General features: G+C 39.6%; 2 protein-coding genes across 6 annotated transcripts; both read right to left on the reverse strand.

Moving 5' to 3' along the window:
- Positions 1 to 1,213: 1,213 nt before the first annotated feature.
- LOC147222763 (adenosine 5'-monophosphoramidase HINT3-like) lies at positions 1,214 to 5,723 on the reverse strand. The gene is made up of 7 exons (XM_086166805.1): positions 5,613 to 5,723; positions 5,342 to 5,459; positions 4,505 to 4,574; positions 2,436 to 2,562; positions 2,069 to 2,152; positions 1,890 to 1,980; positions 1,214 to 1,505 (listed from the first exon to the last, which is right to left on the reverse strand). The coding sequence occupies exons 1-7, from the start codon at positions 5,694 to 5,696 to the stop codon at positions 1,480 to 1,482; spliced, it is 600 nt and encodes a 199-aa protein (XP_086022931.1). The 5' UTR covers positions 5,697 to 5,723; the 3' UTR covers positions 1,214 to 1,479.
- Positions 5,724 to 6,772: 1,049 nt separating this feature from the next.
- On the reverse strand, positions 6,773 to 25,874 carry ncoa7b (nuclear receptor coactivator 7b). Of its 5 annotated transcripts, none has more exons than XM_086166804.1 (17): positions 25,653 to 25,874; positions 24,580 to 24,748; positions 21,120 to 21,271; positions 18,355 to 18,425; positions 18,128 to 18,235; positions 17,791 to 17,892; positions 17,215 to 17,340; positions 16,347 to 16,531; positions 15,402 to 15,523; positions 14,516 to 15,112; positions 13,582 to 13,753; positions 13,125 to 13,272; positions 10,094 to 10,219; positions 9,832 to 9,984; positions 9,010 to 9,105; positions 8,808 to 8,881; positions 6,773 to 8,599 (listed from the first exon to the last, which is right to left on the reverse strand). In XM_086166804.1, exons 2-17 carry the CDS (start codon positions 24,615 to 24,617, stop codon positions 8,464 to 8,466), a joined length of 2,406 nt encoding a protein of 801 aa, XP_086022930.1. In that variant the 5' UTR covers positions 24,618 to 24,748; positions 25,653 to 25,874; the 3' UTR covers positions 6,773 to 8,463. The 5 variants fall into 5 exon arrangements, with proteins under 5 accessions (XP_086022930.1, XP_086022926.1, XP_086022929.1 ...); XM_086166800.1 differs by having other exon boundaries at positions 15,402 to 15,556; XM_086166803.1 differs by having other exon boundaries at positions 15,402 to 15,556; positions 24,580 to 24,745; positions 25,653 to 25,690.
- Between the last annotated feature and the right edge of the window lie 27 nt (positions 25,875 to 25,901).

Below are 25,901 nucleotides of genomic sequence, written 5' to 3' on the forward strand. Positions count from 1 at the left end.
GCTTTCAGAGTTCCTTTCACTGGAGCGAAGGGGCCAAGCCCAGGTTCTGAAAAACAACCCTACACCATAATCCCCCCCCAAGCACCGCCACCAAACTTCACACTTGGCCCAACACAGTCAGACAAGCACCATTTTCAGCCAACCACCAAACCCAGAACCGCTCATCAGATTGCCAGATGGAGAAACACGATTTGGCACTCCAGAGGACGCAACTCCACTGCTCTAGAGTCCAGTTGCGGCGTGCTTTACACCACTGCATGTGAGGCTTTGCATTGCACTCGGTGATGTGTGGCTTGGATGCAGCTACTTGCCCATGGAAACCCATTCTATGAAGCTTCCTGCGTTCTGTTCTTGAGCTAATCTGAAGGCCACATGAAGTTTGGAAGTCTGTAGTGATCGACTCTGCAGAAAGTTGGTGACCTCTTCGCACTACACGCCTCAGCATCTGCTGACCCCGCTCCGTCAGTTTACGTGGCCGATCACTTCGTGACTGAGTTGCTGTCGTTCCCAAACACTTCCATGTTCTTATAATCCAGCTGACAGTGGAATATTTAGGAGTGAGGAAATCTCACGACTGGATTTGTTGCACTGGTGGCATCCTATCACAGTTCCACACTGGGATTCACTGAGCTCGTGAGAGCGACCCAGTCTTTCACAAATGTTTGTAAGAACAGTCTGCATGCCTAAGTGCTTGATTTTATACACCTGTGGCCATGGAAGTGATTGGAACACCTGATTATGATTATTTGGACGGGTGAGCTAATACTTTTGGCCATATAGTGTATATTTCTGCATTTTTAGCTGACTTGTGTTCAGAACTTCAAATCTGTTTAAATTGTGTGTTCAAATACTCAAAACCACAGGTATGAATATTCATTTTTTTGTTTTCCGAGATTCTCCAGTGAATCAATGTGCCATAACATATCATACGAAAAACTTTGCAATAAAAAACGTTATTCATTTCACATTTTCTTTCTTGATCTATATACACAAACAAATACACAGCACTGTTCTGCTGAAACAGATCACATCTTTGAAAAGGTGATGTGGATAAAATTAGATTTTGCTTAAAAAAAGTTTTTTTTAAATCTACTTTCCACAATGTATACATCAATTGCTCACATTTTGGGCATGTGTATGTTCATTCCACTTTCGCAAATTCACAGAAATAAAGCAACAATCGCCAAACTAAGAATGTTTTTATTTTGGGGTTTTTAAGAGTAATGAACATTGATACCACTGTTACCACTTTTATCTTTGTGCAATAGATAATCCCAAGATCAGTAAGGTTAGGCCATAGGGTGGAAACCCTGCATGGCTGATACCATCCCTTTATTATTGTAACAATTGATAAAAATAGCAAATCCACAAGCCCACAGTCTGTTAGAATAGATCTGCCATTTTCACAACTTATATGTGACACTCTTGTGTGAAGTAGGGCAACAATTCCTGAAAAAAAAAAACAGTTGAAATACTGCTTCAGCTGCTGCTCCAGCAATCTGGCCCTGAATAAGTGATAGAAGACGGATTTAGAGATAGAAGCTCTCAGTGGAATCTAAAACAGCCAAAAACAACCGTGAAAAGCAGGACACCGCACAACAATACAACAATAGCAGCATTGCTGGGTGAGAGATATAAGACCAGATTAAATAGATAAAAATATTTAGAAAAAGATACACATAAAAAATATAAATAACAACTAGAAGAAGACATAGATAAATATGTGGAAAGAAAAAAATTAAAAAGTAAAGAAGTAAAAAAGTGAAAAGTGGAAAAAAATAGGGGTTTATTGCACTGTACTGTGTGTGAGGTTCAAGGGTTCAGAGTTGTGGCAAATTCAGTGTGATGACCGATCGGAAGTAAAAACTTTGTTTCTTTATTTTTTTTACCTAGATTGTCCTTAACTGCCTCCTTGATGGCAACAGTTGGAGTAAGAGGTAGCCAGGTTGGGATGGATGGATGGATAGATAAATTATTTTCCTGTTTCAGCAAATAAAAATCTTCAGTCCATTCACACACCAAAATAAGCACACACTTATAGACAAATATACGAAAACAATTGGATGACCTCATTGTTGACACAACCAGCCTCCTCTAAAGCAGCTGGTTGGGGGAAACTTTTTTTTTTAAGTTGCCTCCGTAGACATAGTTCCTGCAAAAGAAAAATAAATAAATCCAGTAATAAATAATAACAAAAAATTCATCATATTACTGTATCTGCGAGCTGGAGTGACGGACAAGACAAAGAAATCTTAGAGATTATTGAGGTTATATTATAGTATGTCATATTCATGATATCATTAATCAACAAACCAGAACAAAATTGGAAAACGTTTGAATTTCAACACTTCATTTGAAAAAAAAATAAAAGTCACAGCTTTGTGTATCCCCCTGAGTGAAGTAACAGCTTACAGTTTCAAAGCCTTGATACTCACATCAACAAATCTTATGCTTCCTGGCATGAATTTATATTCGAAGCATGGTGATATGTTGCTGGCAGGGGCAAGAACATGAAGGTGGAGGTGATTCACAGAAATATAAGGAGGTCGGTGGAACCCCATCCTGTGGAAGGAAACACACAAAGGAAATTTAAACATTTAAGTCCCGTCAATGGTTAAACTTGTTAAAGCAGCTTCAGGGCGGTCCTGAGCCGGTCCCAAGCCCGGATAGCAGAGGGTTGCGTCAGGAAAAGCATCCGGCGTAAAACTTTTTCTAAACCAAACATGCGAATCAAACCTAATAATCTCATACTGGATCAGTCGAGGTCAGGGTTAACAAGACCGCCATTGGTACCGATGACCTACAGGTTACCAGTGGAAATTGGGCAACTGTGGGTCAAAGAAGGAGAGGAGGAAAGCTTGTTTGGAAGCAGAGAGAGAAGAGGAAAGCCAAGAGTCTGGGACTAAGACTGAAAAGGTAGAGAGTTGGTCGACATGATGCAGAGAAGGAAGGTGGATATACTGTGTGTCCAGGAGACCAGGTGGAAAGGTAGTAAGGCTAAAAGCTTAGGAGCAGGCTTTAAGTTGTACTATTATGGTACTGACAAGAAGAGAAATGGAGTAGGAGTTATCTTGAAGGAGGAGTTTGTTAGGAACGTCCTCGAGGTGAAAAGAATGTCAGATAGACTTGTGAGTCTGAAACTGGAAATTGAAGGTGTGATGCTCAATGTTGTTAGCGGCTATGCCCCACAGGTGGGATGTGAATCTGAAGAGAAGGAGAAGTTCTGGAATGAGTTAGATGAAGTGATGCAGAATATTCCCAGAAATGAGAGAGTGGTCATTGGTGCAGACTTCAATGGACATGTTGGTGCAGGCAATAGAGGTTATGAAGAAGTTGTGGGCAGATTTGGTATCCATGATAGGAACGCAGAGGGACAGATGGTGGTAAACTTTGCAAAAAGGATGGAGATGGTTGTAGTGAACACTTTTTTCCAGAAAAGACAGGAACATAGGGTAACTTATAAGAGCAGAGGTAGGAGCGCACAGGTAGACTACATCTTGTATAGACAAGGTCACCTGAAAATGATATGTAACTGCAAAGTAGTTGTAGGGGAGAGTGTAGCCAGACAGCATAGGGTGGTGGTTTGTAGGAGGACTCTGGTGCTATGCTGTGCTATAAGCCAGAATGAAAGGAAAGGTGTGCAAGGCAGTGGTGAGACCAGTGATGCTGTATGGACTAGAAACGGTGACAATGCCGAAAAGACAGGAGGCAGAGCCGGAGGTCGCAGAGATGAAGATGCTAAGGTTCTCTTTGGGAGTGACCAGGATGGATAGGATCAGGAATGAATCTATCAGAGGAACAGCATGTTAGATGTTATGGAGAGAAGGTCAGAGAAGCCAGACTGAGATGGTTGGGTCATGTCCAGAGGAGGGATAGTGAACATATTGGTAGACAGATGCTGGAATTGGAGCTGCCAGGCAGGAGATCTCGAGGGAGACCTAAAAGAAGATTTATGGACATAGTGAGAGAGATATGACGTTAGTTGGTGTGAGACAGGAAGATACAGAGAATAGGGTTGGGTAGAAGAGGTTGATTCGCGGTGGCGACCCCTGAAGGGAAAAGCCGAAAAGGGGCTAAGTGGTTAAACTTGATGTCTAAAAAAATAACACCAGACAATAAAGGATTTTTTTTTCTATAGTGGAAAAGATTCAAGTCATTATTTTTCCCTCAAAAATCCAAGTTCCATTAAATGATATACATTTTGATTTCAGCGGAAGAGATTGTTAGAGCTGAGTTTGATAAATACCCAAATTTCTGCACGGTCTTAATTTGTTTACTCCACTAGTATTTGTGCAGCTTCTCTCTATGTCACTGAAAATCAAACATATTCCACTTTAAAAGAGTAACAGCAAGACAGCGTTTCCCTTTCCCTTAGATATGCTGCTGCCACATGCTGGTGTGAAAATTTAAGATGAGTAACGCTCATAAATGTGATCCTTACATCAGTCGTCTTTTTAAATGTGACACAATGACAAGCTGAAAGTCAGTGTTTCTTTTGCTTCACCTTATGTCTTCCATGTCTGTGATCCCCTGGTCTCGCAGCACCGCCTTCCCCATTTCAGCCATCCTGTGAACTGTCAAAGACTCGACCCCATTAGAATCCATGCATGTTTGAATAAAGAAAACAACACTTGCTCTCACAAGGTTGTAAGTATATCTGTCTATAGGTGCCCTAAAGAATAACAGAAAAGTATAACTGACTGAAGTGACTCATTGAAACATGGTCTATTTTTTTTTTCTACTGTTTATACAATTTCCTACTATTATTTGTTATTGTTATGTTTTACTTGAAACTCTGGCACAACAATTTCCTTCGGGATAAATAAAGTTTTTCTTATTCTTATTCTTATTCTATTAACAGCAATATGGGCCAAACTATGAAGATTATATTAACACAAGCAATAATATAGTATGAGCCCAATGAAAATATACATAAAATGATATTAGCAGTAATAGTCGTATGATAACAAGCAGTGATGGTATAATAGTAGGAGCATCGATGAATGTGTTTTTCTAAATCAAAGCTAGTTATATTATCCATATTTTGTAAAAAAAAAACATCTATAGTATGTAATGCGCACTTATCATCTTGTGTCATTTGCAGGGTTGTCTAAATCTATTAATCATATCTCAATATATCGAGATGACACCTGTTGTTAACAATTCATTGTGATGAGATTTGATATAAGGATAAGGGGAAAACAGCAGCTGGATCTTAGTAAATTGAGAATGAATACTGTTGATGGAAAACAAATGTACACGAAATCTGATAAATGTGAATTGCAGTCAAGTCAAGTTGGAATAAAGATAGAGAAGAAGGGGGGGGAGGGAGCGGCCCTACCGAGGCTGATGTGTCCTGTGTGCAGGGACTGGCAGCTGTGTATGTGCTGGTGGGGAACAACTAGGTAGTGACAGGGGGCGGCGGGATAAATGTCACTGAAACACACCAGCTCGTCGTTCTAGGGGAGACAGAAACTTGTGCATCAAAAGATACTTGAACGCATCACCGAGAGAAGGCGAAAGAGAAGGCCCTTGAGCCGATTGTGAGAATGTCCGTGTTTGGGTGTCGGGATTCGGCCACCGCCTCACACGGAACGATCGGTTGATCTTACCCTCGAAAGTACTTGCGCCTCTTCGCCCCAGCCATTCGCAATGGCGCAAAAAACACAGTACTCCTCGCTGTCCTTAGGCTCCATAGCCAGACGGTTTTCGCTTGTGTTCAGACAGAAACTTGAAAGACGAGTTACAGTTTACATTTCCGGGTTTGCCCCAATTCCCCTAAACAGGTGTATTTGTCAGAGGGAGGGCGGCTTCAGAGTTGACTAGTAAAAAAATAAATTTTACAACTTTGTTCAGTATTATTCCTTTGCCAAAAATTATTTTGAAAGTTTCGATTATGTTGTGTGTTGTGTAAAAGACAACCGGAGATCCCAGAAGCACTTAGTTATTTTACTGAAGAGTAGGGCACAGGGGAGAGTAGCAAGTCGTATCCATAAAGCAGGAGTCCGTCTGTAGCACGTCTGCGCATGTGCAGATTTCCAGTAAACACATAGAATACATATTCAATATTACTGTGTCCACAGTCAATATTCTACAGATTACTCCTCTGTTGTGGCGATGGTGATTTACCATGACCATGCAATTCCAGACAACACTGCTAAATCCAAAACAATGTCTTAACTGAATGTTTTCACTTGGCCAGTTATATCCAGTTTAATAGAAGAATTGGTCAAAAAATATTGCTACGCTGATCAGTTGTTTGTATGTTTTACCAATGCTAGGTTCCTATATAATACACAAGTATAACCTAGGTTTTCCTCCAATTGCCTCTCGGGGATACATACATTTTATTTTGATTCTGGTTCTAGATTGTCAGGGATTTGTTTTCGCAAACGAGCAGGTACTAAGAGACGACTCTTCATGACGACTCTTCATGACAAAGGAGAAGAGCCGAATTTCTAAGTCTGCAATAATCTCTGCTAAACATGCCGGCAGGGACGGTCCGACTCGATCTGACCATTTTATTTGTTGTGATTGATAGGGGATTGGCTGCCAGACTTCCCATCACTGTAAATTGTGTATCATCCCTCTTTCTCGATGAGGGGCAGGTTATTGATTGCAATATTCAGAAAGATTTTTTTCAATATTGAGCAAAGTAAATCAAAACTGGAAATAAATACATGATGTATTCTGGTCCCACTTTTGAATGAAAAACAGCAGAATGAACTGAATTCATTGAACACCGGACGGAAGGAATGCCATTCCTGTTGAATATATGTATTTGTTTAACATTTATTTAGGTTTAAATGTGGTTGCAAGAACAACACAATAAATAGATCCATAGTGATATCACAGAACACAGCAGATTCACAAGAAATAATACTCGAGATGCATTCACAGTACGACACTGAGTAGCTAAGACAGCAAAGCTCATTTTCACATGAAGCACTAACTGGCACTGATGATAATACGGCAGGTATTACAATGGTGTCAAACATTTGCAGAGCTGCATATTCATGCACTACAAGGCTGTGCCAGATACGCAGGATATGAAGTTATTTTCCGTGTTAGTGGGTTTGAATTTGGAGTTAGTGGTATATCAGAGTGCAACAAACCTACACATTATCCCTTTTTCCACCCATTTTTAGTGATGCAGAGGCTGACCTGTAGTCAGACAGGCAGTTTCCCTCTCACAGTGGTGAACCAACAACAAGTAACAATTTTATACGTAAGAAAGGCTAAATTACATAGGTCCAGAAAAAAGTGTGGCCTGCCAATTAATCCTGTGGTGCAAAATTATATCTGTCTGTAACACTAAACAGTAAGGATTAAAACTTGAAAACATAGGAATGTAGCAAATTCTGCCTCACTTTCTGATCTTGCAAACACAACATTAAGCACAACATTTCTATAAAAGTTCAACTATATAAAAAAAACATCGTTCATAAAACCAGAATGAAAAAATAAAATGTAAAAATAAAAAAATATAAAACAATATTAATGATTTGACAAGATTACAACAAATATGAAATGATAAAAAAAAAAAAACATATTTGGTCATAAAACAAATGCTCATGTTGGTTTTAACAGTTATTTGGAATTGGACGGGGACAAGGGATGAAACAAAACCATAAAATTCTTCTGATTCTCATTCATTCAGTCTAAAATTCAAATAAAGAGAGCCAGACAGCACTTAGGAGGAAGTGCGTAAACAATTATGTTTCCTGCCTTCATAGGAAGTTGCTATGATGACAGATCACAATAATTAACTCTTAATCCTCCCTGAAAATGTCTCCTCCTTCAAGTTCAGAGCGTTATTAAAAAAAAAAAAAAAACAAACCAACAACCACCAAACATTCAAAGTTGTTCTGTCTAGTTATCAGATAATTAACCTGTTAATTCTCAAACATACAGATATCACATCACCTGTTAACCTACAGCACTGTGGGAATCCTTAATATTTCAGAAAGACTTAAAACCAGCTCTGTTCGGATAAACTTGACAATATAAAAATCAGCAGATTGGCTTCTATCTCCCTCTGAGTCCAAAAAAGAAAAACATCCTCTTTCTCCCTGTTGTCATGCGCTGATGGCAGTAAGGCAGTCTGCATGCTGGGTAAGCTGGAGACATTGTTGAATATCGAAGGCAGACAATGAACATGGTGCAGTGGTGGATATTACCACCTTTGACAGGGAGGAGGAACCAGACAAACCAATATGGTGATTCCAGCGGTTACAGAACACACATTTACACGAGTAACAGAGGACCCGGAGAAGCCTTTTTTCCCCCCGTTGAAAATAAAAATTACAAATGCTGCTTTTGACTTTCTTTCACAGAACATCTAGTGTCAATTTAGGCAGCGAGGTTTACCTCCAAGTTGTGCATAAAAGACTTGGTGGTGTTGAGGGTTGAGGGGTTGTGGAGCAGGAAGTGAATACAGAGAAGCAGCTGAAGCCAGCGGAGCTACTCAAAGGTCCAGACCTCCAAGCTGTGGATGGTGAAATCCTGCTGTGTGGACAGGGGCTGGTTGTTGAACGTGGCACATTTGGTGGTGGTGCCTCGGTAAAGCTCGGAATCCAGCCACAAACCCAGATGTCCGCTGCAGTAAGGGGAAGCCGCAGGGTGGGGTGAGAGACCAGATCAAAACATGCCTGACGGGAATGCCTGTTCCCTCTCAAAATTAAACCACACTTTCCCGTTAATGTGATAACATTGGTCTGAAAATCTCTGAAAATGTAACGTAAACCCCCCTTTACTTGAGCCCTGATGCTGTGTTCAAGAAACAAAAATGGGTATTTCCAACTTACCCTCCTCCTCCCATCTGCAGAGAGTCAGTATTGCCTTTCACAAAGTAAGAATTCTCCCCTGTCCAGCGATACACCTTGGGAAGACAAAAAGACAACAAATAAACAAAACAATATCCATATACCCTTTATAGCTTAATTCTTCACAACCATGGAGTCATTCTAAACATCTAGGTTTGAGCAGTAAACGCATCTCAGCACAAACCTTTATTTCAGGACAGAAGCTGAAGAGGAACGTCTCCCCTGTGCCGTAGCAGTGTTCGCTGACTCGGAAAGGATGAGTAGCAAATGCTCCGAATATCTGTGATACAAGTCAGAATCAATTCTAAGAGCATGTACTCTTGTTTCAGAAAATGGGCCACTTTTGGCCTTTTTACGAACACTAGGAATAAAAGGATAATGAAAATGCCTTTGGGATTAAAGGTGTTCTATTTCTTATTTCCTATAATCTCCCAAAGCAGGGCTATTCTTTTTCGTATTGAGACCCTCTGGAACTGAGACTTTGGACATCTAACAACATCACCTAAATGTCACACTGAACAGGAGATGGAGACTGAAAAAAAAAGCCAGACTTTGAAAATTATTTTATCGATAGTGCACTCAAAAATATTATGTTAAAATTGATCAATCTGCAAAATGGCACTGTAAAGATACTGTTCCAAGCATATAACATTGAAGAATAGTGTAAAGAATTCATTTTATACTTAATTACATTTAGAGTGAAAACTGCTTCTAAGTTACATTTGGAAAACCAGTAGACGTAATATATTAATTTTTTTGCACATTATTTACATAAAGCTATCAAATGTTGGTGCCATACCTTTCTCTTGAAAGAAGAGCAATAGAATGACTCTTAATAAACTGCAAGTGCAGTGAGTAGGTAATATCTGATATTCAAACCTACTAATATCAAAATATCTTAAGAAAGCAGATCACTACTTCTTTGGAAATTACATTTCTGAGTTTATTTCCACAGCCCTTTGCCCACCATGAATTCATTAATGTGGACGTCATCATTGCAGTCTACCTGGTTATCCATATCTTTGATGACCAGCAGCACTGGACAGTCCACATCTGCCAAGTTCCTGTAAAGCGTCTTGAGGCTGGTGCCGTGCATCACAGTGCTATAGGCCAGCCTCCAGGGGTATCCCTGCACACGGGCTGGCAGGCGACAGGTGAGCTGGATGGCAGACGGCTCATTAAATTAGGTGAATTGGTGACATTTTGTTTGTTGTGGGTTGACTTGTGAAAATGTGAAAAATAGTGCCGGGCAGTGTTTTTGGAAATACCTTTTCAATATGTGTGTCCTGCAAGAGGTTACTGGCATCACTCAGCATGGGCAACGCATCCATAGACAAGTCTCCATCACAGCTACCAAAACTCTGCCGCCGCTTTGCTTCGTCAATTGTAATTATCTGGGTGCAAAACAGGCATAAAAGCATAATGATAAACAAAGACTTCATCAACTGAGCATGATTGGAAAGGGGACATGACCTCTCAAGTCCTGATATGCTTGTTGAAGGAGAAGTGATGATGCCACATTTTTATTCTTCATTTTATTTTTATTCTACATTTTCCACCCCATTCTACAAAGTTCCAACCTCCCTTACATCCATTGAGCATTTCCTGATCACAATTTGCAAAAATTGAGTCAAATGAACTACACGTGGTTTTCACATCTCTGACCCTAATTTGAATCTGAAATGTTTTCTTTCTTTAAATTGTTTTATACCTCCCCTATATGAAATGACAACAGCTTTATTTACTGAAACTTTTCTGATTTAAAGTGGTCTAAAGTGCTCTTTCCCTTCCTGAATCAACCTTTGCATGGTGCCCCTTTGCAAACAATTTCTAATTCGTAAATGTCTGACATCAAGGCAACTGGGCTATATCTGCATGGCTTGCTTCATGATAACAGTAATTTCCACCTTTCAGCACCCTGGCATTTTCTAATCTTCCCCATACATTGTTATAAACCAGTAACAACTCCTCCCGCCTTCCTTCGATTGGACCCTTGGTAATACGATATATTTCATTTAGTCATCTGCAGTCTTTCCTGCCTTTTCCCATGCCTTTTATTTACTCGCTGGTTCTTGAGAATGTTCAGACTTTGTGTGGTCTCTTTCTTTCCTCCTCTCCTCTATTAAATTATTAAGGAGCTTGGCCTTGAAGGCCTTATATTCACTCATTCTTGATATTTTTATAGCGTTACATCTTCACCATTCCAGTGCACTTGATGCTGAGTGTTTTATCCTTTATCACAATGCATCCCCATTTAAGGGCTTGGTTGCCATGTGATAACAGCCACTGCCTGCAATGATCCTTTTAGTAACTATGAGCTCCTCCTCTTCCTCTGTGAGGTTACTGTGTGGTTTGCATTGCATCCAGGATCTTCTCAAATCTTCTTAAATCTTCTTCACGGTCATCTTTAAGCTGTGATTCCCCCATCCAGCATGATGTTGTCCACGCAAATGGCGCAAGAAATACAAATGGTGATATCGAAGCCTCATGGTGTTTGCCAGAAGGCACTACATGGCTCAGGTGATCCAAATTAGATTTTTTTTCCCCCACATAGATGCCTAAAATTACATAGGAATCATGTAAATTTACCTTATATATTTGCTAATGGATCTCATCCAAGGATAATTAGCAAATTCTCTTTACTGTTTTCATTAAAACTGCAAAATCAAGTATTTTAATTACACTGATGCACACCAACAAATCTCTACAAAGTTGACACTGGGGAAAATGGCAAAAGTCTAGCTGAGGATCGGTGCTCGGATTATGTACAGGTCAAGAGATGCTTCCAAAAGCAACAAAACATTTTCATATTTCGCTCAGATCAACCTCCCCCTGCAAATGCTGCCATCTGCTAATTCACAGATGCTTCAGCTCCTTCCATTCTTTTTCTGGCTCTGTTACGCAGCCTTTAAATTGTTTTTTTTTTTGCTTGGGTTACAAATGAAAATAAGTACAAATTGCAGATGTTGCAACAAGAGTCTCTTTAACTGACAAGAGAAAACAAGAATAACATAAATCAGTCATAGGCAACGAGTCAGATCAAGGTATCATGACTTGTAATGTAAACGTATCCGACCAGACAATCCGCTATGCTCTTACAGTAAGCGTTTTACTCAGATGCCGCCCCACCTTTGTTGTTCTCTGCTCTAAGGATGCTTTACTCCATCCACGCTTACCCAGAGGATGTATAATGTGAGCTAGCATGAAGGCAAAGAAGCTCGATTTGCACGACACACTTTTGTCCAGATGGTAAATTCAAAGTAGCAAATCAGAGCAAAGGGCTAAGCCATCACCTTGCATCATATTTGTCATGCAGATTATTGAAGAATGTTAACATTGTGCTTCTAAAAATAAATGAATCTTACAAAACAAATTCTATATGCAAAATCAAACCCTATTGGCAGAGTGTCTGCTTGTATTTAAGACTGATCCAAGTGTTACTGTTGTTATTCTGATACCTATCTTGCAGAAAAGTAGTCCCTTACCATATCGTAGTGTCATTGTATCGTGGATTTTTAACTTTTACATATCTTTACATATCTTACATAATTTATAAAGCACATTTTTCGCTATACCAGTTTTTTCGCGGTATAAATGTACATTCATTTCAATTACTTTAATGGTAAAATAAGCATTTTCTAGGCTCTGTTCGCCCAGCAACCATAGCATCATTCTCTTTATCTCCTGTGCATAGCATGCGTTCAACATCTTGCCTTGTCCATTTCACATCAACATGCGATTGCTACTTGTAAGGTTAATCTGCCGTGTTGTGTTTGTGTGAATTATATAGGAAGTTTAAAAGAACATGGGAAAAGTTAGTAAGAGTGCGGGGAGGGTCATAAAGGTATAAAATATATATATAAATGATAAAATAAAAATATGGTCATTACGTGGATTTTCGGTCCTCGTGGCTGGTTCTAGAATGTAATACCTGAAATAAACAAGGGACTACTGTATACCAAATAGGTATTGAGAAATAAAAAAAACCTTCTTCTGAAAAGTAATATGATCACCCCCTTTCCACGCAGTCATACATCTTTTCATGACAAAATGACAAAGAAGAACTAAAACCAAAGTGTATTGCATTAGTAACAAGGTTTATGACAATGGGATTAACATTTATTTTTAAAGTGATTAACAAGGCTTTAAGTGGCCTCTCTAACATGTCATGTATAATCGTTACCTTAAAAAGGTGACAGTTTGACGTTGGCACATTAAGCTGTCAGAGCAGCTCAGTCTTGTGTGACATAAACTGAACCGTCCCAATCCCAATAACCTACATTTGTATTGATCACTCACCTCCCAACTGCATGACGCGGGGTCACTGAAGAAGTTGTCGATCATGTCTAGCTCATCCTTCTCTACGACCACAAAGCCTTGCTCTCGTGCGTCCTTGCCGTAGACGTCGGGAGACCACTGGACGAAAAACGCGTACAAATGGTCCACCCTAAAAAAACACACACACACATGTGCTAATAGTAGATTGTTCAATAGGTATTTGACTCACATAGATTACACTTTGGAGGCAAAACTGCCGAGTGACCTGTGTATTTCAAACACCTAAAGATTAGAGGAACCGAAGTTATCATAGTATTGTGTTTGTTTTTATAAGTCTCCATTTATTGGTTGATAGTTGGTTTTCAGCATAACACCATTTGTGTATCACAAAACTTTAAATATGATCCAAATAAAATCTTGGTTTACAGCAACGGTGTGTAATGATGTACCGTATACTACCAGCAGGTCATCGTCTCACCTTTCTTGTGGGACAGCAAACCAGTACTCTAGCTGCTTTCCCCGCCCTCCAAAGGAGTGCGCGGGACTCGACATCATCCCGGTGGCAAAGGACTTCCTCATTGGCTTTCCCACTTTGAAGCAGAGGAACATGGGTGGGTTTTTACTCTTCTCCTCTGATGAGAAAAGCATGTCTACACGCGAAGGGAAGAATAAGAAGCAAGAGTAAGTATGGTGCTCCCCACTGGTAACTCTCAAGAGTGATTTAAAATCAGTGAGTATCTTCATTTGGCAAACACAACAAACACATGCACATAGACACACATGCTAATCAAATGATCTAATCGTTTATCAGTTTTCATTTGTTGAATACTGTTATGCTGTGAAATGCTGGCCTGTGGTACCGCTGTAAATCTGATTTGGAAGTTTGACCGATGAACCCTATGGCAAAATAATCATTTTCTTGAGGGCCTGTGCCAAGCATTTATTATACAAGCTAAATATATAACTATTATGTATAAATATAATAAATATTAACTATAAAATCAGATTAATTTTGTAAGGATTGTTTATTTCCATTTCCTCACTTTATTAAAGTAATATCCCAGTCAAACTAATTACACTTAAACAGCTTAAATGTCAGTCACTGACCATGGTGATGCTGTAAACAACAGCAATGATTTCATAACTGCAGCGTTTTGGGAGACTTTTTAAATAATGCAGAATAGAAAATCTTGGATCAGGTAACACAGATGTCAGCTTTTCTAATTTCAGCAGTTGAAAAATCCTCCCCAAATAAATGAACATATTTCTGTTCTGATTAACTAAATTATTTAGTTGATATTTTTTGAAGAAGAAGAAGAGTTTTTGAAAGCCTGATGAAGGCCTCTGTGATCATCCATAAAACATTTAGTGGACATAAAAAAAATCTGGCAAAATAAAATGAGCCTTCCTACCTTCGATTGGAGCCTGCATCCGCTCCAGCAGCCATGACTTCACCTCTGCCTCATAGCTCTTCTTACGTTTCTCCTCCTCGCTTAGTTCACCGTCCTCGACTGGCTGATTCGACTTTTGCTTCTCAGGAATAGAGTCCTCACATATATCTGGATCCTTCTTCAGACTTAGCTTCTTGTTTTGGTCTACTGGTGCGCTGATTGTTTCCTCATCAGCACCATTTAGCAGCTCTTCTTTCCCTTCAGACTTGACATCTTTGGTTACAGTTACGCCGTGGATCGGGGCATTAACGGGCAAGTTACCCTGCTTATCAGTCTCTGAGGATGATTGTATTGACTCTCCATCTTCAATAGAGCTGTTCTGAGCTAAACCTTCATCCTCTTCATCATCCTGCTTCCCTTTATTTTGACACAGCATCGAGTTGCTCTGGAAGTCTCCCCTGCCGGGGCAGCTCGGTCCCCGGAGGTCCTGTTGATCCCTGCTGAAAGGTTTGGGTGTTTTGAAAGGAGTCCCCTCCGCCTCTTCCGTGCTCCCATTGACCGTGGGTTCCAACTCCGTGAATCCTTCATCTGATGGAGACTTCTCCGCCTGCTCCCCCTCTGCACGATTGGGAGGAGGAATGTATAAAGAGAGATTTGTTTAAAATCGAAATCTAAAACGGTCCCAGATGATATTGTCTAACTGCTTTGCTTGTGAGAAAGCACAAATAAAATAAAAAATGGAAAAGAAAATGGAAATAACAGTAGAAAACTCATATATGCATTGGGCTACTTCATCAATTCAGAAAAATAACCAATACAAGAATAGCTTCAATATAGAAAAGATAAATAATCTCTTGCACTTAATGGCGAAGCTGTGACTTAAAGTCTCAAAGAAGGCTCACATTACCAGTTTCGGAGAGAGTAGATTCAATGTCATCCAAGATAATGGGTTGTTTTTGTTCAAGAGTTTCATAGCGGCTGAAGGGGTTGAGGTCCTGTTCTGACGGCAGCTGTTCCCACTCGCCGGGCCTGTACACAGGACACAGATCCTGGGGTAGGTCTCTGTGGCGTCGGGGGGGTGGGGGAGTGGGAAGTTGTCACACACACACACAGCGCCATGGATGAGGATGAAAATGAAAGACAAAGAAAACAAAACAAAAAAAAAGAAGGTCCAACATAAATGATGGATGCCCATGATGACGACAAACTTAAAAACAAATATGATGTCAGCAAATAATCTGAACATAGACAATACTGAAGTGAAAACCAAAAACCTTTAAAAGAAAGAAAATATTCGAGGGGTACTACAACATTTGATTAAGAATACAAAGTACTAAGTTTGACATACCAGCAATATAAAGTAACTGACAAGAGAAAGAATAAAAGCAAACACCATATTAAAGTTGTCAGCTGTTTGTTCTTCCCAACAGAAATATAGCATTATTTTTGCAAAGAAATAAATCACAAGCTTTTAGCATTTCTCATTTATTATAACATTGTGCCAAAGTGCATCATATCACAGGTAATTGTCAAGAAAGAACACTTCCTTAATCAATTACTATTTGAATTCATGTTCACTGTTAAACAAGGCATCATCTGAATTAGTTTGAGAGAATTTTTGGCACCATTCGTTCTATTATTATGGTTTGCTTATCAAATACTTTTCAAATCGGGTTCATTGTCACAAATTTCTAAATCTTAATGATATCAAAAAAAGAAAATCTAAATTTTTATAAAGGTGTTATTGAAAACAGCAAACACAAACTGAAAAGCACAATGACTAAAAGCTGCTGGAAGGAGGAAGAGAATATTACGAAACAGGGGAAATGACGAAAGTGGGACAAAGTCTTACGATGGCAGGGCATCTTTGAGTTTCATCCGTGACACGTCATCATACAGTGCAACGGACACAACCTCCTCCATGGGGCAGATAAGACCGTACTCCTCACAGCCATGCTCAATGACCAGGGGGTCTGACTTGTGAGGGTCAAACATGATGTTGTTGGGGGTGACAATCAACACGCCTCCCACCACACCCTGGGAGATTAAAAAGGTCACAGAGTGAACAGTTGATGCACAGTGAAAATGCATGGGAGAAAAATCCTACTGAATAAACTCCTTCTTCTTCTTGTTCTTTCGGCTTTTCCCGTCAGGGGTCGCCACAGCGAGTCAACCTTCTCCATCTAACCCTATTCTCTGTATCTTCCTCTCTCACACCAGCTACCTTCATATCCTCTCTCACTACGTCCATAAATCTTCTCTTTGGTCTTCCTCGAGACCTCTTGCCTGGCAGCTCCATTTCCAGCATCCGTCTACCAATATATTCACTATCTCTTCTCTGTACATGACCGAACCATCTCAGTCTGGCTTCTCTGACCTTCTCTCCAAAACATCGAACATGTGCCGTCCCTCTGATAGACTCATTCCTGATCCTATCCATCCTGGTCACTCCCAAAGAGAACCTCAACATCTTCATCTCTGCAACCTCTAGTTCTGTCTGCTGTCTTTTGGTCATTGGAACAGTTTCTAGTCCATACATCATCGCTGGTCTCACCACTGTCTTGTACACCTTTCCTTTCATTCTGGCCGATAGTCTTCTATCCTTTTATTCTGGCCGATAGTCTTCTATGGTCACTTAGAGTTTATTCAAAAATCCTACTGAATAAACTCAGACACTTTGATTGGTAGGGGAATGTAATATTGTTAGAGCCTTCTCTCACCATTCCATCAGTGAAGTACTTGCAGCTCATCTTGATGAATTTAACCGTTGCGGGGCTGTCATCCTCTGAATTGGGGGAAAGTTCACGCCGGATTGACCCCGCTGACCTGCAGTTTGGGATGCCATCCTGAGGAATAAATGCAATCAGATTGCAAACATAATATTTTTTGCTTTCGTCTTTTAAACGAACAAGTATAAGTAGGACTCTTGGTACTTTCTTTTAAATGCTACTCTTTTGGCCGGCACCCTGAGACCCTTCTGGTGTCTCATCTTTTCAAATAACAATGTACACTGTACATTGTTGTTGCATTAACTGAAACTGTATTTAAATATTAACTTTCTTACCCTCAAATTATGACATTAAGTTGCATAATCTATTCTAGTTCATGCTGTACAAGAAAGAAAACATAATTAATCTACATTCTATTATATAAAAATACATTTTTCAAATTATTGGACCAATTATTGAACAAGATAAAATATTCAGTCAATATCCTAAATACATTACAATCACAAATAAATCTCATCCTTCACAATATTTTTATATCAGATGTGAAGAACCATTTTTTCTACTTACATGCGATGCCTCCTCAGATAAACCATTTGTGAGGCACGGATCAGAGGAACCAGCAGACTTTAAATCTGTCTCTGACAGGCTCACATCAGGGACAAACAGCTTCTGTAAAAGGGATGGGTGACCACAGATCAGCTTGTCTTCCAATCACACTCACAGCTGCGCAATAAATCAATACATTGAGCAACTTTTAACTGTGATGCTCAATTTAATCTGGTAATTTTTTTATATTTTGATTTAACAATTATTTGTTTTTTTTCCATCTTATTTTTCATTAATTTATTAGAGAGCAACTTCCCCAAAAATCACAAAAAGAACCACGATGTGAAATCATTCTCACCTGACCAGGGTAGACACTTTGAGAGAACAGCTTGTTCAGCTGAACCAGTTTGTTGGGGGTGATGTTGAACTTGAGAGCGATGCTGTTGAGGGAGTCATTCGGTCCCACCTATAACAACACGTCAATTATGTCCCTGAGGACAGAATTCACATCCACAGCTGAAATACCATGTGACGTGCAAACTCAGCATTGAGATATGTAACAAGTGTTAAATACTCATTACTGACAATGTAATCCACAGTCCCTGGAGGCCTCCTCTTCTCCTTTTTTGCCTGATGTTTTGTTTTACAGCCATCATCTGGAAAAATGTAAAAAAAATAATCCACAGTCAGAAAGTAACAGGAACCTAAACAGAAACACGAGCAATATTTCATTTGTGAACAACATTAGGAAAATAACAGCATGTCTCTCCATCTGTGAAAAGTATCATCAGGGACAAATGCCTTTAAGGCAGGGGTCTCAGACTCACAGCCTTCGGGCCAATTGCGGCCCTCGGAACAATATTTTGTGGCCCCCTGCCTGAAATCAAATCTTTGTGTTTAGTGCGGCCCATGCGTTTTTCTCATATGCACCTGGCGCTTTCAAAAAAAGAAAAAAAAACAGGCAAGGAAAAAATTAATGTAACTTTGCACTGTTTTTTTGCTTCAAAATTTGAAAAGAACATGTTTCTTTGATGGAAAAAAATGTCTTGTGACATTGTTAAAATGATCTTTTCTTTTCTTATTTCTGTAAAAAACACAAAAATGATGAAATGATGAAAAAAAACGGGCAAAATTAAAAGGATTGATTTAATAACCAGAATAGCCACCATTAGCCTTGTAAACATTATACCTCCTATTACATGCTACCAATCCGTTTTCTAATAAATTCTAGTTGCAAATTTTCCCACAGCGACAAGATTTTCTTTTCTAACTCAATATTATTAGGGTCTAATTTCATCAATTCTTGTATAATATGAATTTTCAATATTAATGGTTCATGTATTTTTTTTAGAGGAACCGTTAATTAAATATAAAGATTCATATAATTTACCTGTTTGCCTCCTTTACACTAAAACAAAGGAAAAAAATTAATGATTGCACTGGTCCGGCCCCCTTGACATCAAATTAGCCCGTATGTGGACCCCGGACCAAAATGAGTTTGACACCCCTGCTTTAAGGGAAGAGTACCACTTGTCTCAGAGGTGACAAGTTCAGAAAATTTCGATCCAAACAATTAGGATTTATCGCACCAAGTTGAGGTGTTTTCCCAGCATTCAAAGGAAAACGCCCTTAACCTTGAATAAAATGAAAGACAGAACTTTTTATTAACATTCCAATCCTCAGGTTCATAACTTTGAATGATGTCTGAAAGACGGTTTAAAAAGAATTGGTAACTTGTGAAAAGTTCAAAACGGTTTCCGGGCTCCCGGACTCCCGACTGGAGACATCGAGAACCAACAAACACATGCCTCAGCCACAGATGGTATGGAACTCAAAGAGAAACTTAATTGAAAATAGTTTTGCCATTTTTCCAAGAGCCTGACAGCAAGAGACTAGGAACACAGCTTACAGAGAAATCGCACACAAGTAGGATTTAACTGGGATTTTTATGAGATTGTTTTCTGAGACAGGCTGTGAGGATGCGGGGGGGCTGAATAGGGTGGAGAGTCAAGAGAACCTGCCTTGTTGTGTTAAGTCTTGGAAGACTTCGAGAGCGAGAGTTATTCAGGTTTCAATATATCACGGTATCAGCTAAATATCTCCAAATGCTAGATATCAGCAATCATTGTGAAATAACTGTCTTTGTAATTATACATCACAATTTTGAAAAGCAACAAAACAGTAACTTCTATTGTTATGTTTGTTTTTCTATTCAAGTTTTTGAATCATTATCTAAACACTCAATAGTCTTGCACACACAATGAAACAGTTATCTTGACTACACACACAGTTTGACCCTTGCAGTAGTCAGCCTTTTCTTCTTGCCAAGAGCACAGAAGCTATTAGCGCACCACTCCCTGACCCTCTCATTACACTTCAGTCTCCTCCATGGAAACAGAGCAGCATGACTGAGCAATAGACTACCAGGCTCCAGCTGTGTCTGCTCTGTGTCCAACCCAAGGCACACTGGGAACGTTTCAGTGGACTTGAACGGGATTGTGACCGCTAATACACTGTGAACCCTTGTCTTTTGGTTGAAAGTAAGTAAACACTTGTGTCTTGTTGGGACAGGAAACTGGAGATGTGTGCATGTCTAAATATTACAGTCATGATTGTACTACATAAAATAACACCCGATAAGTATTGATCAGTTCCAAAGTAAGGCAGGTTATTTTCAGAATACAGCAAATGACACCTAGCAACCTTTCTAGACGAAGGTCACAGAAGATCTTGTTTAAATCGTCAATGCAGAAACTGGAATTTCAAATGTATTACTGTACTTCTGTTGTTACTGTTTAACAGCTGTTTATACACACAAGCCTTGTGCAACCGGCTGCTAAAAGGAAATGATCAACTGATGATTATTTTAAAAAAGGGGGGTGACGTTTATGCATCTTCTTGGTTCAAAACGAAGAATGTCCCTCACCGCAAATGTATTCAAAAACAAGGGATTATTTGTGCTGCTAACCAGAGGGTAGATAATCAATTAATCAAAAAGAGAAAGAAAGCGACCAGGGGACAAAGGTTTTCAGTCATACCACACAAATGAAAAATGCTTTGGACTAAACAGACACTTATCTTACATTTGGCTGCTGTCCGGGTTCTCAAATGTAAAGATTTTGACATTCTTTGACTAAGTGGGGGGGAGGGGGGGTTAAAAAGACTGAAGGGAAACGTATAGTTTTAATAATCCTAAGGTCTTACCTACCGAATAACTCATTGATAAATGAAACTAGTTTGATTAAGGAGACTAATTGTCTGTTTCACCTTTTTAGAAGTCAAATGATTTCAATACAACATATTTATGAATGTAATCCAAGTCGTTGATGGGGTTTTGATGCAGGCCTTACCTGAGCCTGTCGAGGTCTTTATTCTCTGCAGATCTGTCTTCTTGTTGGCTTCACTATCGTTGGGGATGTCTGGACAGGAGATGACCGTAGGGACCGGCTCATTTGCATTCTTCTCTGATTGACTCTGCTTGAGCTGTCTCCGCCTCTTCAGCCTGATGGGATGCCAGATCGGGTACACTTCGTCAAACATACATGTGGTACTGTTCTTTCAAGTCACAAATCTAACTATATACTAACAATATATCAATGGACTGGATGCAAGCAGCAGGGGGTGAATGTAGCTCAAACTTGCTAAAATACCAATTGATGCAAATACTGCCACACAACTGCAGCAATTGTGTGCTTTAAGTTACCAAAGTGACTTTTAACTACTTAATTTATTGGGTCAGTGGTAGGCTCTCCTCCCCTCTTGTTTTGCTGCTTAATCATTTATGCTTCAGAGAATGAGGTCACCTTATAAGTTGGGGTTCTCTGAGGGGCTCAGAACAGCAAACTGCTGAGGTGGCATGACATGGCAGACCTGTAGGTTAACACTCCATTTATGGAAAATGCATGCTGATAGGAAAACTTAACGATAAATATGACTATACTAAGCCACTATAAAGCCATATTGATTTGTAAATTGTTGTAAGTGATAGCAATTTCCTTGCCCTGAACAGTCCTAAGCAAAGCAGGGATAAAGAAAAACCCAGAGAGAAGCATCTTATGTTTTCAAGTGCTGTAATGGAAAAAGCAGAAGAGGGTCGATATGGCACAGACAGACAGAGCCCGGGCTTCTCCCGCAGCCTCAGGTCACTGTCCTGCCTTCACTGATGCAGTGCACATTTGTTAGTGAACTCAGGAATCTGCAGGCTAATTCTCAACCCCACCATCTGTTTCAGGCTGGGTTGATTCACATACTTCAACCCACCTTTTCTACTGCATCTTAACTCTTCCCTTCCCACTCCTCAGCCATTTTCTCTAACTTGGGTCTTGATTCAAAGCAGATGCTTGATGTTTGCTTTAACTTAGAAATGACTGGAAGGCTTCCTGAGCAAAATAACATTTGAAAATAACGTTCCAATACTTGTACAGCGGTAAAGCACAACAGAGCTCATGAAAATGTAACTTATTGGTGCGCTCTATTTATACACAACAGTGACCTTTGGTCTATTTGTTAGGACAAGTTGAAGCTGCGCTGGTAGATAAGGACATCTTTCCTTCCAGGATATTGTCACACATTTTCCATAGCAGCATAGGTTTGCAAGTGGCAGGATATAAACCCCAATTCTGCTCACCATAAAACCTAATGTATTGTCTACCTTCTGATGACAGTGACTGAAATATGATGCTAGTCCACATTAGGTTATCTCAGTTATATACTGTTTCCAACATAATCCAATCAAGGCTATATGAAAAAAAGACAAATGGCCAGTTGGCACTAGACTAGCAATATAAACCTCATAAGTAAATGGATACAGGCTCAGGATGATTTCATGAACTACCAATGTTTAAAACAGCAATGGATTTAAAAACTACAATAAAGAATATCAGCGCTTATTAAAAAAACTCAAAAACAGAGAGCTGATGATCCCAATATTGACTAAATTGGGTGCACAGCAACACCTCTGACCTCTCAGTTAGTTCCTGTCTGTTAGAAGTAGAAGTGTTCACCCATAAATCTCCTGAAGATAAAAGAGCTGACATACTTCTCTGACTGAGTTTTTCATAATTATCATGTAATCAATCTCTATCATCTAGCAAATTGTTACAAATTTTTCCCAAACATCACAAGTTTCCACACAATGCGACCCCACACTGAAACCTTTAGCTGATGATTCACTGGACTGAGATTTGCTTCTAGGGCTCTGTACTGCATATGAATTATAGACCTGTCACAAAAACTAAAATACTGAATAATCCTCAATAAATTCCTTTTTCAATAACACCCACTGGAAAGCCCCGTACCTCCAAAGCAGAACATCAACAAGACAGGCCATTAACTGTTTTTAGTACAAATTTTGCATGCTGTTAAAACAACTCTTATTTTGTGAACATCAAACTCACCCCAATGATGAAAAAAAAGAGCTAGAAATGAAAAATTATACAAAAGTTGTTTATTCCAGCCAGTGATGGGAATGTGTGGGCTACATACATACAGTATGTAGGCAGCAGGTGTGATTTTAGTGGACTGAGTGGAGCTATGGGAGCCCTGGCATCTTCATGAAGACAAATATTATAGCTTGACCAGTGTTACAATCTTACCTAAAAGTGTGGCCCAAAGTGGTATTAAAAAGACAATTATATAATTCATCACAAATATTAATATGTTCTCTGCCCTTTTTAAAACATTATTTTAATTGCATCATGTCAAATGTAAATGCATATTGCAAAATCAAATGAATACCAAGGAAAACAGAGAAGACAAATTCTACAACTCCTGCCAATATTACACAACTACATTTCTTTTCTGTCAATATTCACTGCCATTAACACTCATGTGCAGTCATTACTGCATCTATCATGCAGATGTGAAAGCACCTCAGATGGAGGGCTTCTCTTTCCTCATGCCGTGGATATCTCTTGTAGCTATACGCACTGTAACTGTGACAAGCCCTTTTCCCTCAAACAAAGCCCAGTATCAAATTTCAAAATGCTGAACAAATCAAATTTGAAAGTCAGCATCATCCCCAGCCCGTCAATTTTCATCTGATGTGACAAATCACCCTTGTCTTATCTATGAAAGTGCATGGTCAATGGTCAATCGTCGTTTTTCAATTCACTCGGGCTTTTTCAATTCTACCGAGGGTGCAGTGATATGATTTAAAAACGATTCACCTTTGTTTATGACACCATTTCAGGGGCGGCAGCGATATAAAAAAAGGTGACTAAACAAAATTAGCCCAAAGATTGATAGAAGGGTAAATTACATTAGTGGTTATTGCACCTCGACGGCAGAATGCAGGGGCCCAAAATTAACCATGAACCCAAACTGAAGTCAAATTGTGATTTTAAAGAGTAATTCGATAAAAGAATATTGGATCCCAAAGGCTTTGGACTTTACACTGCTGCATGTCATCATTCGGGACAGGACAATTTATTTAATTTATGGAAAATGATATTTTCAAACAATTTAGTATTTTACCGTGATAATACTGGCTGTTTAAATAAAGTGGCTAATGTCATGGGAACGCTGGTACTCACACTATTTAGATTTTTTTCATTTCCTTTCCAAAATTTATATAATACTGTGTCAGATATTACAAAAACAATTAACATGACTGAAATGAAGCTGAAAAAAATAATCTGTCGAAACAAAAGAACATACGACTAGAGGACACCTGTAAATTGTGATTTGGGGATTTACCGACAAAAAATACATGCATGGAAGAAAATGAGTAAGCGTACAAATTCGGAGATAAACATCCAGTTTGTGCTTTAAATTACCTTAAATACAGATGAAAATGACACAAATTCATACCTCGCAAAATAGCCCGGCTTTCTGTCTCTCTTTTCCATCAGGCCTGGGTCCTAATTCTGTAGGAAGAACTCGCACACCCATACACACATCCACCCACAACGATGTGTCCAAGCCAGCAGACAATTTCGATGGAGATCAGGCAGTGCTGTCACACTTCTTCCTTGACCTGCTGTGAAAAGAGGCGAGGGGGTTAGGAAAGGATTATCTCAGTCGACAACAATTTCTGCACTGCAATGGCACAATAACCCCATGCTGAAGCCTCATCAGCCTAAGTGGAGGGCGTTGAAAGCATCCTATTCTAATAAGCATGTCAGCTGCCAAAGGCTAACCAACAGCATAATAAAATGCACCATCCTGCAACAGGGGAAGCGCATCTGCTCACAGTCAGTGCTTCTTCCGTTACATTAGTTGCGTTACATAATGCTACAAAAGAGTTCAGACTCCCCTAATAGAGATAAGTTTGAGAAAAATGTGATGTAAACGCCAGACGACACGGCTAACCTTACGATGTATGCTAGCTGTGCTGACACGGGGGATTAACGGAAAGGAAACGATTTCTCGGATAATACAAGCCCAAATTTGGGCAGCCTCGCTTGGTCCGGTGAACTTAAAGTCTTACGTAATGTGCACACGGGGAAAACATGTGGAAAATTCACATTTTAAAACAAAACTAGATGTTACCACCTCCTAGCTACATTCTTCAGTCTGCACCGGCGTGCCCGGTATTTCCGAGCGGAGTACAAGACGGCTTTCAGAAAGCCGTCGGCGATGACCGGATAGAGATCGACTTCAGCTTCCCGTTAAACAATCCGTGCTCCCGTCAGCTTGCAGGAGGCGGTGTGAGCAAGGTCCAGTCTCCCAGCTGATGCTAACGCTACTAGCTGCTCACTTTGTTTACAAGACAATAACCCGGTAGAGACAACAATATAAACCCATGCCGAGACAGGCCCTCTATCTTATGAACTATTCCTGTCGCTTACAGTTCGGCACAAGTCGCTAAAGTGAAAAATAATTTTCAGGCGAACTTATTCATCGATGAAAATGTTTTTTTCTGCTAAAATCGCCCCACATACCTAGCCAGCATCCTCATCCCGAAAATAAAGCGTCAAGCTTGAATCCCAACATCTACGCCCTCTTGTGTCTCTGCGTGTTGTAAAAACATGAGCTCAGAAGACGCTATCAGTTCGTCTGATAGTTCATCTTATCTATCCGTCTCTTTATCTGATTTTAGACGACAGCTGTTTATTTTCGAACTGATGGAAGATACAGTCTAATCATTTCAAAACACAAATAAAGATATGACACTGACGAGTGTACAGCTA

The sequence above is a fragment of the Fistularia commersonii genome, chromosome 20, assembly GCF_037954325.1.
Source record: "Fistularia commersonii isolate RoL2024-O1a breed Wild chromosome 20, RoL_Fcom_v1.0, whole genome shotgun sequence".
Classification (NCBI taxonomy): domain Eukaryota; kingdom Metazoa; phylum Chordata; class Actinopteri; order Syngnathiformes; family Fistulariidae; genus Fistularia; species Fistularia commersonii.

What these genes read in the sequence shown, in the direction of transcription:
- ncoa7b (XM_086166800.1), bottom strand. Translation starts at nt 24,617, where the DNA reads ATGGAAAAGAGAGACAGAAAGCCGGGCTATTTTGCGAG. An exon ending in AAAGTGTCTACCCTGGTCAG is followed by an intron (nt 17,893 to 18,127) that starts GTGAGAATGATT and finishes TCCCTTTTACAG; the next exon opens with AAGCTGTTTGTCCCTGATGT. An exon ending in GCTTCTGTCCTGAAATAAAG is followed by an intron (nt 8,882 to 9,009) that starts GTTTGTGCTGAG and finishes TGTCTTCCCAAG; the next exon opens with GTGTATCGCTGGACAGGGGA.
- LOC147222763 (XM_086166805.1), bottom strand. Translation starts at nt 5,696, where the DNA reads ATGGAGCCTAAGGACAGCGAGGAGTACTGTGTTTTTTGCGCCATTGCG. An exon ending in CACAGGACACATCAGCCTCG is followed by an intron (nt 4,575 to 5,341) that starts GTAGGGCCGCTC and finishes AGTCTTTGACAG; the next exon opens with TTCACAGGATGGCTGAAATG. An exon ending in CTGGTTGTGTCAACAATGAG is followed by an intron (nt 1,981 to 2,068) that starts GTCATCCAATTG and finishes TTGCTGAAACAG; the next exon opens with GAAAATAATTTATCTATCCA.